This window comes from Aplidium turbinatum, chromosome 14 (assembly GCF_918807975.1).
Source record: "Aplidium turbinatum chromosome 14, kaAplTurb1.1, whole genome shotgun sequence".
NCBI classification, from domain to species: Eukaryota; Metazoa; Chordata; class Ascidiacea; order Aplousobranchia; family Polyclinidae; genus Aplidium; species Aplidium turbinatum.
In genome coordinates this window covers 21282279-21298510 of record NC_137485.1, presented here as the reverse complement: position 1 = coordinate 21298510, position 16232 = coordinate 21282279, and the positions used below count along the sequence as shown (strand labels likewise).

Here is a 16232-nt window from a genome sequence, read left to right as displayed (position 1 = left end):
GACAACAAAATCATCAGTTCGCTGTATAAAGATGCTTCAAAATATTGAAAAATACCCGAGAATGTGTTGAACAATTAGCCCTGAGCATGTTCTAAAAAAAACTACCAAAACGTTCTTACTGTAACACAACTGAATAGATTATTGCGCTTTAGCTTAAACATGTTGTTTTTGCAAGCGCAATCAAAACAGTGTAAACCCAAAGACATACTATTCCATTCGCTGTGGCCTTAAATAGTCATAGCTAAGTACACCATATATGGTCACATACGTGCCAATGATTCGCTTTATCCCACAGCCAACGTAACGACGCATAAGAAACCAACCACCATATAAGGTCATCTAGCACCACTACACAGAAACAATCTTGCGTCGACCAAAATAGAAACAGCGCACAGAAGCACGCCAGATAGACAGGCGAAGCGTATTGCCACACTGGCGATTGTTGTTGTATGATATGCAGGGTTAGAGGCGAATGCAAGAGCGCAGTCAAACATTAACAAACAGTTGTTCCAACATAGGCAGTGATGCAGGGCAGAATGTAGCATAGAAATTGTAAAAGGACAAAAACATGAAAGTTTCTAACAGAAAAACTTTCATTTGCTTGAAAACGGCAGTAGCAACCTTCTGCGCGGTTACCAGAAACATAACAAGATGATCATAAAGCAAATGTACCCAAAAGCGAGTTATCAAATCAGACTGTGTAATGAAAACCTAAATGTGCTTCCATTACTGAGCCGCGTTATAACCTTACTGAAGTAAATCAGCACATTCTAATCAGTTTTTTATTTGTACGGTAGTCGGTAATCATTATGACGCTGCTATGATTTTATGCGACTAAAAAAGTAACCATCGAAATTACGCGTTTGAATCTTGAAAAATAGCTAAAGATTTAAACCAGCGCTCTGTTGACACATGTCTTGCTTATTGTTTGTGGTTTTCGCAGAATACCCATCACGTTCAACGTTGCTAGTTGCTACTAACCATGTGCTATGTAGGATCGTAGGCTGACCATTGATCTAGCAATAAATAAGCAGGGATGGTCAAGCTGCGACTTTTTCTAACAGGGGTTGTTCCCAAACTGTAGTACGCGGAAGTTTTCCAGGTAATAAGCCAGAAACTCACGAGTTGACAAGAATTAAAATGCAATGATAAAATTTACCCAAACTATTAGATTACACAATGTGCATCATTGTATTATAATTAATTTTAATCGGAGGGGTTCAAGCGTTTATGATACAAAACCTAGGTCAGTGGTTCTCAAACTTTTTTCTTTACAACACCTTTGGGAAAGGTTGCTGGACTTGCGACGCACCCAATAGGAATTTCAGTCATTTTTATTTATTTGAATTGCATAATTCAAAATTAATACAGAAATGAAATAGATACATAATTTCAAGCGTTTTCGGCAAAACTTTCTGCCCTCTTCAGGAAAATATCTTAATTCATCTAAACAAAACAATTATTCGTGAAATGTTAATAATTTTGAATTATGCAATTCAATGTTATTTAAGTTGTTATCGATTGTCTGTCTATGGTTTTTAAAAAGTACCTCTCTACCAAAGCTATACTATTTTATTTATTTGTTCACGAGTGTGTGAGTACTCTCCGTCACTGCTTGTGTTGTTATAGCCCTAGTTGATGTGCTGGCAGTTGCAATCGCCAGCGTAGAGACTGGGGCTACAACAACACAAGCAGCTACAGAAAATTGCTGGCTGACTGGGCCTCTACAAACCATCTTGCCCTCCTATTCAATCCAAAGAAACCAACAAGTTTCCACTCCGGCCGCTGGGAAACAGGGACGCGGAACGTTGGAAGGGATGGTGGCAACATTAGCAAGAGTGGGGGCTTGTAAATGTTGTAGGCTGAGATACAAATGCACACCCACTCAATTTCGGATGGTTCGGCTCTTGGCGTGTGCGCTTGAATAACGCATTTCAGGACTGCTCTCCATCCAGCGGCACTTAGTGGATGGAATAATTCACAGAGAACAACACTTCAACAATCGAAAATTTCACTGTCATACTAAGTGACCGGGTCTGAGTTAGTGATTCAAAGCCTCTACGAGTGCACGAAACTGCCAAGATTAAGCTCTCAAAGAACTTTTCTCAGTCCCAGGATAAAGATCAAATCAATTAATCGAATCTGAACGATTTTCAATGTGCAGCTTTGTGGATTTCTGCTAACTATTTTTTGCAATTTTATGTTTCAGGTTAACTATATTTGAGTTCAATGACCATAGTATGGGATTATGACAACCGTAGAAAAAACAAATATTACTGACCCATTAATGCGCCCTACTGACCTCAGCTTGAGGGGCTGTTTGCACTCTAAGTACAATGATGATTTGCAGAAAACAAGGCCCAGCCCCTCGACCCCTTACAACAGTAGCAGTAAAAACAGAAGAAGGGAATCTTATACAAAAGATAATTACGTGAAGTGGACAAGCAAAGATATCCCGGAAGTTGTGGCAACTGTACCTTCCCAAATGCCAATTATGTTAAGGGAAAGTCACGCTTCAATCACGAGGCCACCTGTTAAGGATTCAACCACCGCAAAACTAGTGGCACTAGACAATATATTTTTCCATTGCCAACCCCCAATGTCTTTATTCGATTCAACCTCGCCGCGAAGTCGCGATGGCAGTGATAGCAGCAATGAAATGATCGCCGTCAGCAAGTCACTTCTGGATGTCGCAAAAAGTAAGTCGTTTAGAAATCTATTGTAGCTCTTCATGCTAATTCGATGTTGATTAGATGATGGAAAGAAATGGCAAGAAAGATGAATAGAAACACGTTGACGCAATTGCCGTTTTTTTAACCAATATTACTTGTACAGGCTTTGCCCACAGACTGAAACCTGGACTCACAAGCGAACCTCTCGACTCCTCCAGAGCAATTACCCCTACTCCCGGCAAAGGACGAGGGTGCAAAAGAAAAGGAGGGTGGAAGTTTCATGATCTTTCCGATGAAAGCGACGGAATGGGAAAAAAGAAACGGCCATACGTTCATAACAAACTAGAAAATGAAATTTTGCAGGTAACAGCGCCTTGCCATAACAGTATTATCTAGCCACGAGCCGGTTCCGCTCGTTTCGCGTGACAATCCCGTTAACCAAGCAATTATACAAATATAATTAGCAGTCAATGAAAGAAAGCACGAGAAGCTGCGGCTATGAGGTCAGCAAATGTACCGTTTTGAATGCTAAACAAGTCTTTATATCAAAGTGTAAAACCCATTTCTGGTATTGACTCATCTTTATTAATCTGCCAGCATCACCGTACACAGTAACCAACACAGTGATAAACCACTGCCACATAGCCGTGCTTAGTGAACAACTTCCAGACAGCAAGGCAACTTTGTGGTATGTGGATGATAAGATAATTGTCGCAACATTGCGGGTCACTCAATCCGCGAGTAACGTACATAAAAAGAAAACCATAAGTGGGAAGTCAGCAAGTTCTAATCAAACCTGCTAAATAAAATTAGTTAATTTGACGTCCTTTTGTATCTATATATACAAGGAAAATGTTCTTACAACTGAAGCATAATATTAAAAATTCTCATAACGCCGACGTTGAGCTGAATCAACAGCCGTCAATTACAGCGCTAACATGGCCACTTCCCCAAGCGCTAACATGGCCACTTCCCCAAGCGCTAACATGGCCACTTCCCCAAGCGCTAACATGGCCACTTCCCCAAGCGCTAACATGGCCACTTCCGAAAGCGTTTAAAGAAGTCTAAAAATAACAAACAAGCGGCAAAAGACGAAAGCGAAAAAATTATCGAGAGTCATTTTTTGTGAAAGAACAATCACCATGTTTTAATATTTTTTCATTATATTTATACTTGAAATTGTACTGTACGTGTTAATTTTTGTTTAACTAACTAGCTTAAAAAAGTGAAAACCTCTGGTAGACTACCTTTGGTGATGGCCTTGCCAGTCTCTTCCAGGCTGGGTAGGAATTCCGTGCATTTCAAGTGGTGACACTCCTATTTCCGAAAAACTAGCATTTATTTCTTCAGTGAATCGCTTTTCAGACATGCTTTCAAATTTAGAGATTATTGAGCAATTTACCGATGTTGATATGGAAAGGCAGTCCATCATGGATAACTGATTTAAGCAATTAGTGCAGATTTTCTTTCCCAGAGTTAAAACCAAGTTTGTAGGGCTATATGTTTTTGCGAATTAAAGGGGTAGGTTTTCATAGACTTTTTAATGGTCTTTTTATGGTGTTCAAATGGATCACAGCAATGGTTTTTCCTGAATTCATATTTATCTAAATAATAGTGTCTGTGGTGGAAACAGACTGGAGTCAATTTCGTTTTTTCAATGCCTAATGGTAACATCACAAGTTGTTTGTCATTAACACAAAGCGTGTCAGCTGAAACAAGTGGTGATCGCCCTATCCCCTGAATGGGCCACTGATTGGAGCAAAAACTAGGTTAGTTAGCAACAATGATTAACAAAGTAGTAAGAAAAATTGGATTACTGACAGTTAATTGTGCAACTCTTATACATTTGGTGTTTCAAGACCATTGCTCTGGCAGACCTATCTTGAAAACGTACGGATAACCTTTAAAAATGTTGTGATTACGTTTTGACTTATTTTGGTATGATAAACTCAAATAAACATTAGGCTAATTTCTTTTTACCATTGGAAAGAATAGGTTAAAATCTTTCATATGAAACTTTAATCAAAAAATTCTGAATTTAGCAACTTTTTTTATAATCGCGTCACAGATGAGTGGTTACATGAACGTAGACTTGGAAAAGTTTCCCGCAGGTCACTCAAGCGTGACCAAAGTTGCTTGAAAATTGCATACAAAAATTATGATGCATTAGCAACAAGTTGATCAAATTTGACACCGAGAACTTGAAAACTCCGTCTGTTGTAATAATTCTAAAACATATTTCAATTTTTTTTTAATTTTATACTTGAGTGATTACAAAAATTCTCCATTTTAAAAAAGCCATAACTTAAAAAATACTGACCCAATTTTTCTCAAATTAGCACGATTTTTCTCAGAAAACTGAGCTCTACAGCTGTATAAAAGTTCATAAAAACCTGTGACTATGGATGACATGGCCTGGATGATTTCACAAAGAATGACTCAAGAGACAAACCAAATATTGACAACGCAATAAGCAAATTCGATGTGTGCTTGCTGAAAGAATAATCGTTTATGATAGACTATTACACCACTCAAACGCGAATTTTCTACATACGAATCTAAGCTTAACATTTATTGCCGGAAGACAAATTATTTTAGGTGATTCTATAAATATTTATACAGTCTACTAGTCGCATAGCAACATAATCTTTAATTATTTTTAGCTTTACCAGGATCGCATTACCATCAAAGAAGTACAGGGCTTGACAGCAAGCAAAGCCGGTGACCGCTTGGTGGTCATAGAGCCAAGCTGCGTCACTGATCCGGACCTCATTAAGCACAACACTAGTCTTCGAATTGTACTGGACAGAAAACAAGCAAACTTCAGATTGCAGGTAACTCCATACCCGTCCTGGCAATGATTTGAACCAAGGTTTTTAAATTTTACTTTAACAGATTTAAAGTGAGCTTTCTGACACTGCGGAACTGTAGGAAGAAAATCAAAGACACGGTCTTTGCAAATAGCGTTAAACCTCTAAAAGGAAAAAAACGCCTGTCCAATCTAATCAAAAAATCAAAATGTAGATACTAAACTTATGTTCAGCAAACATTTTAAAAACCAAACGACTTTTATCTTCAGTGTTATTGAATGAAAGCAAGCCCTTTTAATGTCAGCTGCAATGCAATTTAAAACTTTGCAGCACCACGGATTGTCAGCACCAGCAAACGTCAGTGAAGCTATAAATCAACTTGTTTGTTTTTGCTTTCATAAGAGGAACGTTGCAACTAGTGCTAGAAATGAGGGATTGCTTTCATTCAATAGCGCTGAAGACAAAACAGTTATTGGAAACGTTTGCTCAACATAAGTTAAGTAGCCGGTACCCGGTCAATTGGTCGAAAGACAATTGGTCGACAGTCATTTGGTCGACAGGACGTTTGGTCGACAAGACATTTGGTCGACAGGACATTTGGTCGACAGGACGTTTGGTCGACAGACATTTGGTCGACAGGTCGTTTGGTCGACAGACATTTGGTCGACAAGATATTTGGTCGACAGAACGATTCATTTTAGGGTTAGGGTTAACTAACCCTAACCTAGCCCTAACCTAACCCTACCCTAACCTAACCCTACCCTAACCTAACCCTACCCTAACCCAAATGTCCTGTCGACCAAATGTCTTGTCGACCAAATGTCTTGTCGACCAAATGTCTTGTCGACCAAATGTCCTGTCGACCAAATGTCTGTCGACCAATTGTCTGTCGACCAAACGTCCTGTCGACCAAACGTCCTGTCGACCAAATGTCTGTCGACCAAATGACTGTCGACCAAATGTCTTTCGACCAATCGACCGGCCACCAAGTAGCCTACCTACACTTTGGGCATCGCTTCTTTTATCAGATTTACACCACTTTGTTTCGTCATAAATTCCTGTTGAAGAGCACTGACGTAGATAATAATTGCTATTGATTTCGTCAACTACCTGGGAACTATTGTACGATATCTAGGATCATGATTCTGAGAGGATTTGTCGTATTTTTAGGAAATGTCTAGCTTCATATATTGATGCGTTATTCTCAATGTTTAGATCACCGTGCCCGCATTCACACTCCAAGTAGGCCCAGCTAGTTAAACAAGAGGTTGAGTGGATTCAATAGCTGAAAAAGAATCATTGACAGTTGTTGCGACACAATGTTATGCTATTAACAAAAACGTTACTGTTTTAATTTACATTTTAGTTAGCGGGAATCCGTGACAAACGAAAAAGTAAATCAGGGGTTTCGCGATGACAAAAGTTGAAGAACGCTGATCTGCGACAAGTGTGAATCATTTCCGCTTCACTCTATCTGATTTTTCAATATATCAAACTTATTTCAAAACCTTTGAGTTGAAGCGTGACGGTTGAAGTCGGACAGTGGGTTTCCAGATTAAAGGATTAAAATGCATAGAAAGAAATGCGTTTCCAACAGTTTTGTGTTGGATAAACTAGTACCGTATTCTGGTTCATTGGGGAAGTCCAGACTCCAGATCAGTGAAAAACTGGTAATACAGTACACATTGCACTACGTGCACTGTTACACCAAACACTTGCCAAACAGCTTATAACATTAGTTTCTATGTTTTTAGGTTTTGCCCTTTACCATCGAGCAAGGATCGCTCTCCAACAAGACCAAATTGATGAGCGCAGTGGGAAAGATGTTGGGCGAAAACGGTGCCGTGCTGTGTCCAGGTTTCGCACATACGCAAGCCAGCCCGCACTTATACGGAAAACAATGCACAGAAACACTGCGATCAAAACCATCTTATCGCAAGCAGCAAAAATCGGCAAAGACAAACTGGCTTGGATTCTCCCCAACAAGCGCTTCAGACAGTTCCAGTGAAGGAGAATGCGGTGGGGAAAAATTCAGGGGAAGATGGAAAATTCTCAACAACACTTCTAATGATGGGCCTCCTCGTGAAAGTGACACTAACTCTTCTGTGACACCTACAGACAGACTGCTTATCACTTTAAACAAAGAACTAACAAAAACACAGCACCGACATACAGAGTCTCTTGTCGACGTTCACAGTTCCTCAAACTGCCTACTATGGCACGTACTTCCGTCTAGCGGAAGGGAACGGGAGCAAAGATCCTTGCCGAAAGAAGGAAAATGGTGCTCGAACTGCCTTAGAAAAAATCGTTTGGCAACCGAATCTTTTCGTAGTCGAGTGAACAATCTAATATAAAGTCGATACATTGAAGTTTCTTTCAAGATTTCGCCCAAGGATTACTTTCGATTTCAGAGAAATTATGACGTGCTGAGTGACAAATGAAGCCACAATGACACCGGCGCCGCGAAGATTTGGTTTTTGTACCAAAATCTGAAATTTAATGACTGTGTTTCTGCATGTTGCATTGTGCATTTAACTAATAAAGCACAGATCGCACTTAAAATTGCATCAAGTGCAATGCGGTGAGGCATACAACGAGCAGGTTTTAAGTGACAATTACTTTTGTTCACTGTTACTTATTTACGTATCGCAAGGGAGATTTGAGATCTTTGAACCAAAAGTAGTTTTTTACGGCTAAAAAGCTTATTTCTCAAGCAATTTCTAAAAACATTTCACACAAAAACATATGCAATAGTAAGCATTACACATCTCCCCTACTTTGAAGCAATACTCGGCGGTTCAGGGCTTTCATGACGTTGTCTCATAACAAACAACGTGGTTGAAAAGATAATAGGTTGTGCTTGTTACTCAACATGGGCTTTTTCAGCAGTTTCATTTCTAATCACCACAATTAGTAAAGGCACCGGGTCGCGCAGAAGCGGAATATTTCAAAATTATGATTGCTGAAAAAACAAATTTGTGGATAGCATAGCGTTTTGGTTTGGTTTTGGATCTTTATCCTTGGACTAACAAAGCCTTTGCAGTTTCGCATACTTGTAAAGGCTTTGAACGAGGACGGTTTACAAGATTGGCCTTGACGCAGGGCCGGTTTTCGAGATTGGCAGAGTAAAGCGTTTATAGTTGTTCAAGTGTAATGTAAGGTCATTTTCAAAGCAACAATAGTGTACCGCTAAACGCTAGCACTCAGTCAGTGTAATAATCATAATAATGCAATACGTTGCGCACATTGCGACAACATACAGTCACACTCACTGCGGTTACAGATGCAACACAAGAGACAACTGGAAGGGAATGTGGTTATCGAATCAGCCGCTCTCATTATTTTGGCTTTTAAGTATCTTGCATAGACATAGCATGTGGTGTCGAATCGACGTCTCTTCGGGCGTCTCACAGACGTTCTCACCACTCCGTTACGCAATCAACGCGTAATAGCGCCTTCGTGCTTACGGCCATCATTTCGAGGGCTAAATAACAGAACGAGCTAAGTCTATTTTTGCATTTTTTGTGGTTAGATACTGGAAAGTGTTTCTCAAGCCCCGTATTTTTACTGACAGAAAGAGCTAAGTTCTGGCCTGAACAGGTTTCTCAAAACTGACTGCTCATTTTAAACTAAGTCCAGAGGGCTATACGACACAACGAGCTATTGCTACATAGCTCATTGTGCCGCTTCTGCATCCATACCATCTCTATTGACAAAATGAGCTAATGTGACATAGCTCATTTTGTCATCATTGCCGACTTGCCGTCACAGGTCCAAAATATAGTCACATAGTAAAAAAGAGTGGTTAGACTCCAAATTTGAAATTAAAATTTTAAAGTTTTAAAATGCCATTTTCTCAAAACTACTTTTGGGTGACTTGGCTCGTTCTGTTATTTAACCCTCGATTTGACTCAGCAACCAATCCAGCGCTTTTACCTTCCAAGCAAGTCAAGTCATGGTAGAGTTTCCTAGCCCTACATTTAACCTACAACCGGTTGTCTGTGTCTTGTCAATAGCAACCATACAATTAAATAATAATTAGCCTAGATAGCCGAAATTGTGTTAAGACCACAGGTTGTTTGTATCTTGGGTCGTTGTTTACCAAACTCAAATTTGGTTCGCACTCAGAAACGTTTGAGAACCACTGACCTAGGCCTACAACGTGTTTTCTATAACGACGTTCAAATGCATGATACCATTCGTTTTCAAGATGATTATTACGTTACAATAAAGTACTTCCTGTGTCAGTTTAAGACAAAAGTAGCGAGAAAATCGGTAGCGTATGCTACTTTTGCCCGAGTAAAGGTATAGGGTAGCACGCTACTTTTATCAATTGGTAGCGGGTAGCAGTAGCATGGGCTACTTTAACACGAGTAGCGATAGCGCGCTACTTTTAAAGTACCATGATGCCCACCTCTGGTCATACATTTGGTCTTAGATATATTTATTTGAAGACCGAACTTTGCAGCGTTTCTTGATAGAGTAACGAGGAACTCCCGGTCTGCTACTATTCAGAGAAACCGATTTGAAGAAGCCGATTTGGAAAAATTTCAATCACGAAACAGCCTTTTTCGAAGATTTCTAAAATCTCACAGCTGCATTTGTTTATTCAAAAAACTAACTTATAATAGAAGTGAACCACAATAAAGTTTTGCCTGCTGAGAAGGAGCGATCTTCCTAGCGGCAACACTACCTAACTACTCACTATAGAACATCGAGCACATTGACTGACAAAAGCAGCGGTTGAGAACTATGTCGCATGAATTAGTGGTGCGATGCTGAAGAGCCCAGCCTCATGGGCAAAACACGAGTTTATCACTGCCAATTCTTGCTAAACTCGACTGCAGAGAAACACAAAATTTTGCCTCCCCATTAAAACGTTAAATTTTTGCAGTGTAATGTTTATGCTTACAAATTTGAAAAGTTTGGATAAAGACTGTGATGCAGGACACATGTTAATTTTATATGAGCAAATTTTTTAATTCAATAGTTTAAAAATAAATTTTAATTCGTTTTTTAATTTTTTCAATTCAATTTATTTTTTTTGTCAGAATGCAGAAAAACGATATTGTGGAAACAAAATACAGTAACAGAAACAACATGAAGGGAAAAGATGGCAAAACTGTAATGGCTTAAGACATGCATGCAAAGATCTGATTCCGAATTGCCCATCAAAAATTGTTACGCATGAATTAGTTGAATTACTACCACTACCACGGTCGACACATCAGTGACGAATCTGACAATCGCTTCCAACGTAACATCAACTTTACTAACCTGTAGGTTAGTAAACTTATTTTTAAGTAAACAAACTAGTAAACAACTACTTTTTTTTTGTCCGATATATGAAATCGGATCCCCTCAACGTTACTAGCATGATCCACCACTGTGAGTTGTGACATCATGAATTATAGGGAAAGTACGGCAAAATGGGATACTTAAGCCTAAACAGTCATAAAATTCTAAAGACTTAAGAAAAACGAACAATTTTTATTTTAACAGAAAGGTCGGGCATCATGCTACACAAATCAAACAAAAAAAAATATCAAAAATGATAATGCTCATTTAAGTATCAAATAAATTCCAAAGGTGCCTTTTTTCCCATTTTGCCCCATGGGTGAGGCAAAATATCGCAATAGCTGCTTGTTGTTGGTGGATATTGTTGCTGGATATCGCAATACCTTAATACCCGCAAGACATCAGCTAATTTGCACCTACCTCGCTGAAACAATAACCTACTCAAATAATCCCTACAAATTCTCTAAATAAACAGAAGCCGTCGCTGCATTTTCAAGAAATCACTGAATCAGTTTCCTTCAAAAATAGCTATCTCCGAATCGGCCTCACCAATCGAATTGTTGGAAACGGGCCTTCCCGAGGAGCTCCTGTATCTTCTGTTTAGAGATGTTGGTGATTACTACGCGGTCAACATAGCTTAGGTTGGGTAGCACGTGACCTCCAAGTCCAATCGTGAACCCACTTGTACGATCAGCTTCCGTCATTGAGACTATTGCAGCAGCTTCGATGCAAAACAGGAGAGCGGACAGAACACTTCCTTGTTCAACACCTTTTAACCTCAACAACCTCAACACCTGTTCAACACCAGTCGGCTGCATTGCCGAGTGGTGAGAGCGATGGAACGGCAATCGAAAGGGCGCCGGTTCGACACCGCTCATGAGCATGCAGCTGTGTCTTTGGCAGGACACTTAAAGGCATGCCTGAAGGTGGACATGAAGATTGGCTTCCTTGCCTTCCCGTCCACTTAATCTAAATCTTCAACCACCAGGTGTAAGCCTAGATACGACAAACAAAAAACACCTTTTAAAATATCGATCGTTCTGATCGTTCCAATGTTTGTTTTGATCAGTGCTTTTGAGTTTTCGTAGGTTGCTTTTAAAAAGTTAATGACATTTTTTGATTAAGCTGATTTACTTTTTTGGTTGTTTGTATTTTGTTATTGTTGATGGAAGTTTTATCTAAATGATGCCAGAGGTAAGGTACCGGTAGTTTAACACTGTCAAAGGCCTTTTTGAAGCTAACGAAGATAATATGAACTGGGTTGTTGAATTCAATAGACTTTTCTATAATTTGTTCGATTGTTCGTCTTCCTGGTTGGTAAGCTGCTTGTGTTGGGGAAAGGATGCATATAAATAGTTTTTACGGGTGTAGCAATACTAACTTAACGAGTCCACTTCCACGTATGCCAAAGAAAAACATATTTTTAAAAGTGACAGAAGCATGGTCAGAAGAGAACGAGCGATTAACCACTTTTGAAGATAAAATAAAATAGCAGCTATGCATCGGCTCAAACGCAGGAAGATAGCTGCTTTTCCGGCATCAAACATATTGGTAAAGAAATATTTTTCAATACCAGCTATGATGAAAACCAAGCATCGCACCGAACACCCAAGAGATAAAATTAAATGCGCAAATTAAATGTAAAACCGATCAGCTAAGGAATAGTTTTAAAAAAGGCATTGTATTGTAAGGGTCTGCTACTATTCGGTGAGTCCGATTCGGTGAGTCTGATTCGGTGAGTTCCTAACCTCTAACCCCTAACCCTAACCCCAACCCCCTAACCCTAAAACGGCAATGATAATTAGGCTGCGGTACCCAATAATTTAAAAAAAAATTGAAAAAATCCCCCGTTAAGGGATCGGACTCACCGAATCGGACTCACCGAAACGGGCCATTCCCGTATAGTATAGTGTATACTAAGTGAATGGTTTCATGTATGAGATCATATAGTCAGTGATGTAAGCTCCCACCTGTAAGGGTCAGTGACATGTTTTCTCCTGGAAATCTCTCGTTTGCTCAAAGGGATTCTCTTCCACAACATACTCCAATCCCATGCACCCCGAGCAAACCCATTGAAGTCACCTCCCGCTTGTGGGGTGAAGGTGTAGTCCTGTCCGTTAATGACGTCAATCAGTGGCACTGTGGTTACCATTCTGTCAAGTAACAATCGGTCACAGCTTCACAGTTAAATAAAGAATTATGAAATTATACAACTAGTTGATTGTTTATTAATTCCACTGTGATGCGTAATCTCTTGACGAGTTGTAACCGAAGAGCAGAGGTTCTCATTCAAGATCACGGAATAACATGCTCAAATCCAAGGTGGCCAGTTCTTGAAAGCATCTTTTTATCGGAGTTCTATGAACGTGCTTCCTCAAACCGACACATCAGCCTTGCATCGTGTGGAAAGGTGAAATAGTCGAATATGTGACAAGCGAGCCATCCGTTCCCGACTCCGTGCGTCGTGGCTCATATAAGTGAGGAACCACTGCCATAGAGAGTAAACTAAAAAACTTTAAAATTTGTAAATTAGCAAATTTGAACTGAAAGTGCTTATTAAATCAATAACAGCAAGAACCCACAATTTGATCTAGAAGTAAAATATCAGACGTCACGTAACTAGGTATTTTTTCCGTTTGCATTACGTCTATGTTTTTTAGTGTCTCCCTAAAGCAGGGGTGCTGCACATTACACAACTTGAGCCTGTCAGTGGTAATTGGTAATTTATAAAGCCGCAAGTAATATAAAATATTATGTTAAAATATGAGTTATATGAGCGTGCATAAATCAGAGATGTTAAAATATATTTTTGTTCCTTTTTAACATTTTGTGTCATTTGCAATTCTTTTATATATGGTTCACTACAATCATTAGGCTATACCAGGGGTCACCAAACTACGGCCCGCGGACTGATTTCATCCGGCCCGCCACGTGCTGCGGAAATAACAGCTGCACCACAACTGTGAAGAAAAAAGTTACCAAAGTTTTATAAAGGACTGAAGTTGCTGTTGAGCTACCATCACATTGCATCTTTATCATTAGGCCACCACAAATAGGGACAGCCTAAGCCAAATTTGGAAAGATGTAATGTTTTTTCAAGAGCACGATGCCCTGTAATGTATCACAGGATTCACAGCAGGGGTAAACTTTTCCAGCAACCTTTCGATTTTCATCACAACTTTGCTATTCCATCGCTGACTGTGTTATTTATTGTGCTCAATTCAAGTCAATGGAGATTCTAAATAGTTGTATATGTTTTCGCAATTTGCATCCGGCCCGCAGCTGTTAATCTCTTAGCAATCCGACCCTCAGAGAAAAAAGGTTGGTGACACTCGGGCTATACAAAGAACTTTGACTGTGAAAACGTAAACAACCGCTGCTTATTTTTCTTCTTCAATTGTTTGTTTTCCAGCTGGTTTCAAATCAAACAAGATTAGGTTTACTGATGGATCAACAAAGTTTTTCAATATTATTGAACCAGTCATGTGGTTTCAAGAAATAATGTTCGGGAGGTTGCTAATAAGTTAAGGTTCTTCAGAGAAATGCATATCTTGCTCATCATGTAGATGTGCATTGTGCTCCTTGTAATGTTGGATGACAAGGATGAAAGTGTCCATAATCGGGCAAAATATTAAGATTTTGGTGACCCACCTAATACCCATCCATCAAAAATGTTTTTTCTATTGTTAAATTGTGTAGTATAGTTTATAATGAGCAAGCATTGTTGCAAATTTTAGTTTTCCATTACATTTACAATAGAAGTTATGAGGCCCTAAAAATGGCAAACATTGCTATAAACTACCCTCACAAGTCAAAAACGAGGGTGGTACTCAAAATTCAAATGGCCTCCATGGACAAACCTTTTGAGATACCGGTATTGATTTAAAGCTTGGAATTCTTTTGTTTGGTAGTCTAATAGTATGACAACTTTTCAGCAAAATCTGAGAGGTATCGTATTCGAGATATCTTTATATTGGCTGTTTTCATGTGGAATAAACCTAGTTTTCGTTTATTCAAGCTCGATGTGGACCGAGTAGAGTTCGTCTAATTTGGTAATATTTTACAAATTGATTTTTTTTAAGGGTAGTACAACTTTAATTAGTGCCCATATATATAGTCATGAGAAAATTTTTTCATGAAGGAGGTTTGATGCACCCTACCCTACATGTTTTGTTGAGAAAAAGTCACACTTACAATATTATACTATATGCTATCCACTACAAAACCAGGCACAAAAAATGTGAACAACATCGAACAATTAGCATAATGTCCCATATTGTTGAACTACTGCTGAGACTGAGAGTCATCATGAACAGAGTTAGAAACAAATTACACCCAAAAATAAACAAAACCAATATGGGTTTGTGCCTGATAAAGGACAAGAAATGGGGTCTTCATTCTGAAAAACCTTGCTCAGAGATCAATCAAAATGCAAAAAGATCTGTACTTGTGATTCATCGATTGTAAAAAGCTTTCGATAAAGTCAAGCAAGATGAAATGTTATGCATGCTCAAAACTAAAAATTTGTGTTCACACATTGCTCGGATGCTAATTATTTTTATCCAATTAAAACTTCTCATGACAACAAAACACTTGTAAAGTTGAGCCCTTTTTTTTTAAACTTGAACACTGAAACAATTCAATTAAAAACACTTAAAAAACATTTTTGGCGTGCATTAGGGTGCATCATCTCCCCCTTATTTTTTAAATCAAAGTTGTGCCATTGAGAAATGGTGTCCATTTTAGGTCAGATTCAGCCAAAAAAATTATGGGGGTTATTGGACCCCCCCTACCACCACCTCCGCAACCCCCCAAATCTGCTTCACTAAAATTGCAATAACTCAAAAACTAAACAAGATAGACAAATGGTGTTTGGTATCAACATCATCGCAACTACTTGATTTAATTCAAATCTGCCAAAAAATTTGCGATTTTATGTGAATTTTAATTTTCGATTTTGTGACAGGTTTTGTATGTTCATGTGTAATACGAAAAATATGAAAATCAATCTTCATGTTGACTTTTCCAGTCGCTTGTAGATTTCTGGCTGGTTAAATTTAAGACTGCTCAAAAGTATTCCAGTCATTCTCAATAAATTCATAACATTTGAACTATTGAACTTATTCTATTACAGGGATAGGTACCCGTACTGTAATTAAGCACGGCTATCAATCTTGTTAATTTCTAGAGCACACTTCTTGTTTATTTTGTTGCAAGTTGTATGACTTCTAATAGAGCATTATATGATGATAACAACAAGCTTGGTGGCAAGATATCATTTGAGGATGCAGTTTTGAAAGAAGCTTAACTTCCAACAAACAAGCAAGTAATTCGATGCCTGAAGTACCACCAGCAGTTTACAAAGCTAAGTCAATGGGAAAGTGCAGAAGCTGTACTACAGCAAGTGAAAGTATATTACGCCAAAGCAAATTTGGAAGACAGACTCATTACA

At 38.8% G+C, this 16232-nt stretch overlaps 2 protein-coding genes across 2 annotated transcripts in view; one reads left to right on the top strand and one right to left on the bottom strand.

Moving 5' to 3' along the window:
• Positions 1-16232, bottom strand: part of LOC145782702 (N-acetylgalactosaminyltransferase 7-like) — a 65989-nt gene that overhangs the window by 25273 nt on the left and 24484 nt on the right. Inside the window, exon 5 of the mRNA XM_082594454.1 lies at positions 12751-12933. Coding sequence (XP_082450580.1) covers positions 12751-12933 — 183 coding nt within the window. The remainder of the gene's footprint in view (positions 1-12750; positions 12934-16232) is intronic.
• LOC145782703 (uncharacterized) lies at positions 2221-8037 on the top strand. Its single transcript, XM_082594455.1, has 4 exons — positions 2221-2699; positions 2836-3035; positions 5336-5506; positions 7237-8037. The coding sequence occupies exons 1-4, from the start codon at positions 2249-2251 to the stop codon at positions 7834-7836; spliced, it is 1422 nt and encodes a 473-aa protein (XP_082450581.1). The 5' UTR covers positions 2221-2248; the 3' UTR covers positions 7837-8037.

Bases quoted from the DNA above. Each gene is read 5' to 3' on its own strand.
- LOC145782703 (XM_082594455.1), top strand. From the start codon at position 2,249: ATGACAACCGTAGAAAAAACAAATATTACTGACCCATTAATGCGCCCT. The intron at 2,700-2,835 runs GTAAGTCGTTTA...TTACTTGTACAG, and splicing joins ACTTCTGGATGTCGCAAAAA to GCTTTGCCCACAGACTGAAA. The intron at 5,507-7,236 runs GTAACTCCATAC...CTATGTTTTTAG, and splicing joins AAGCAAACTTCAGATTGCAG to GTTTTGCCCTTTACCATCGA.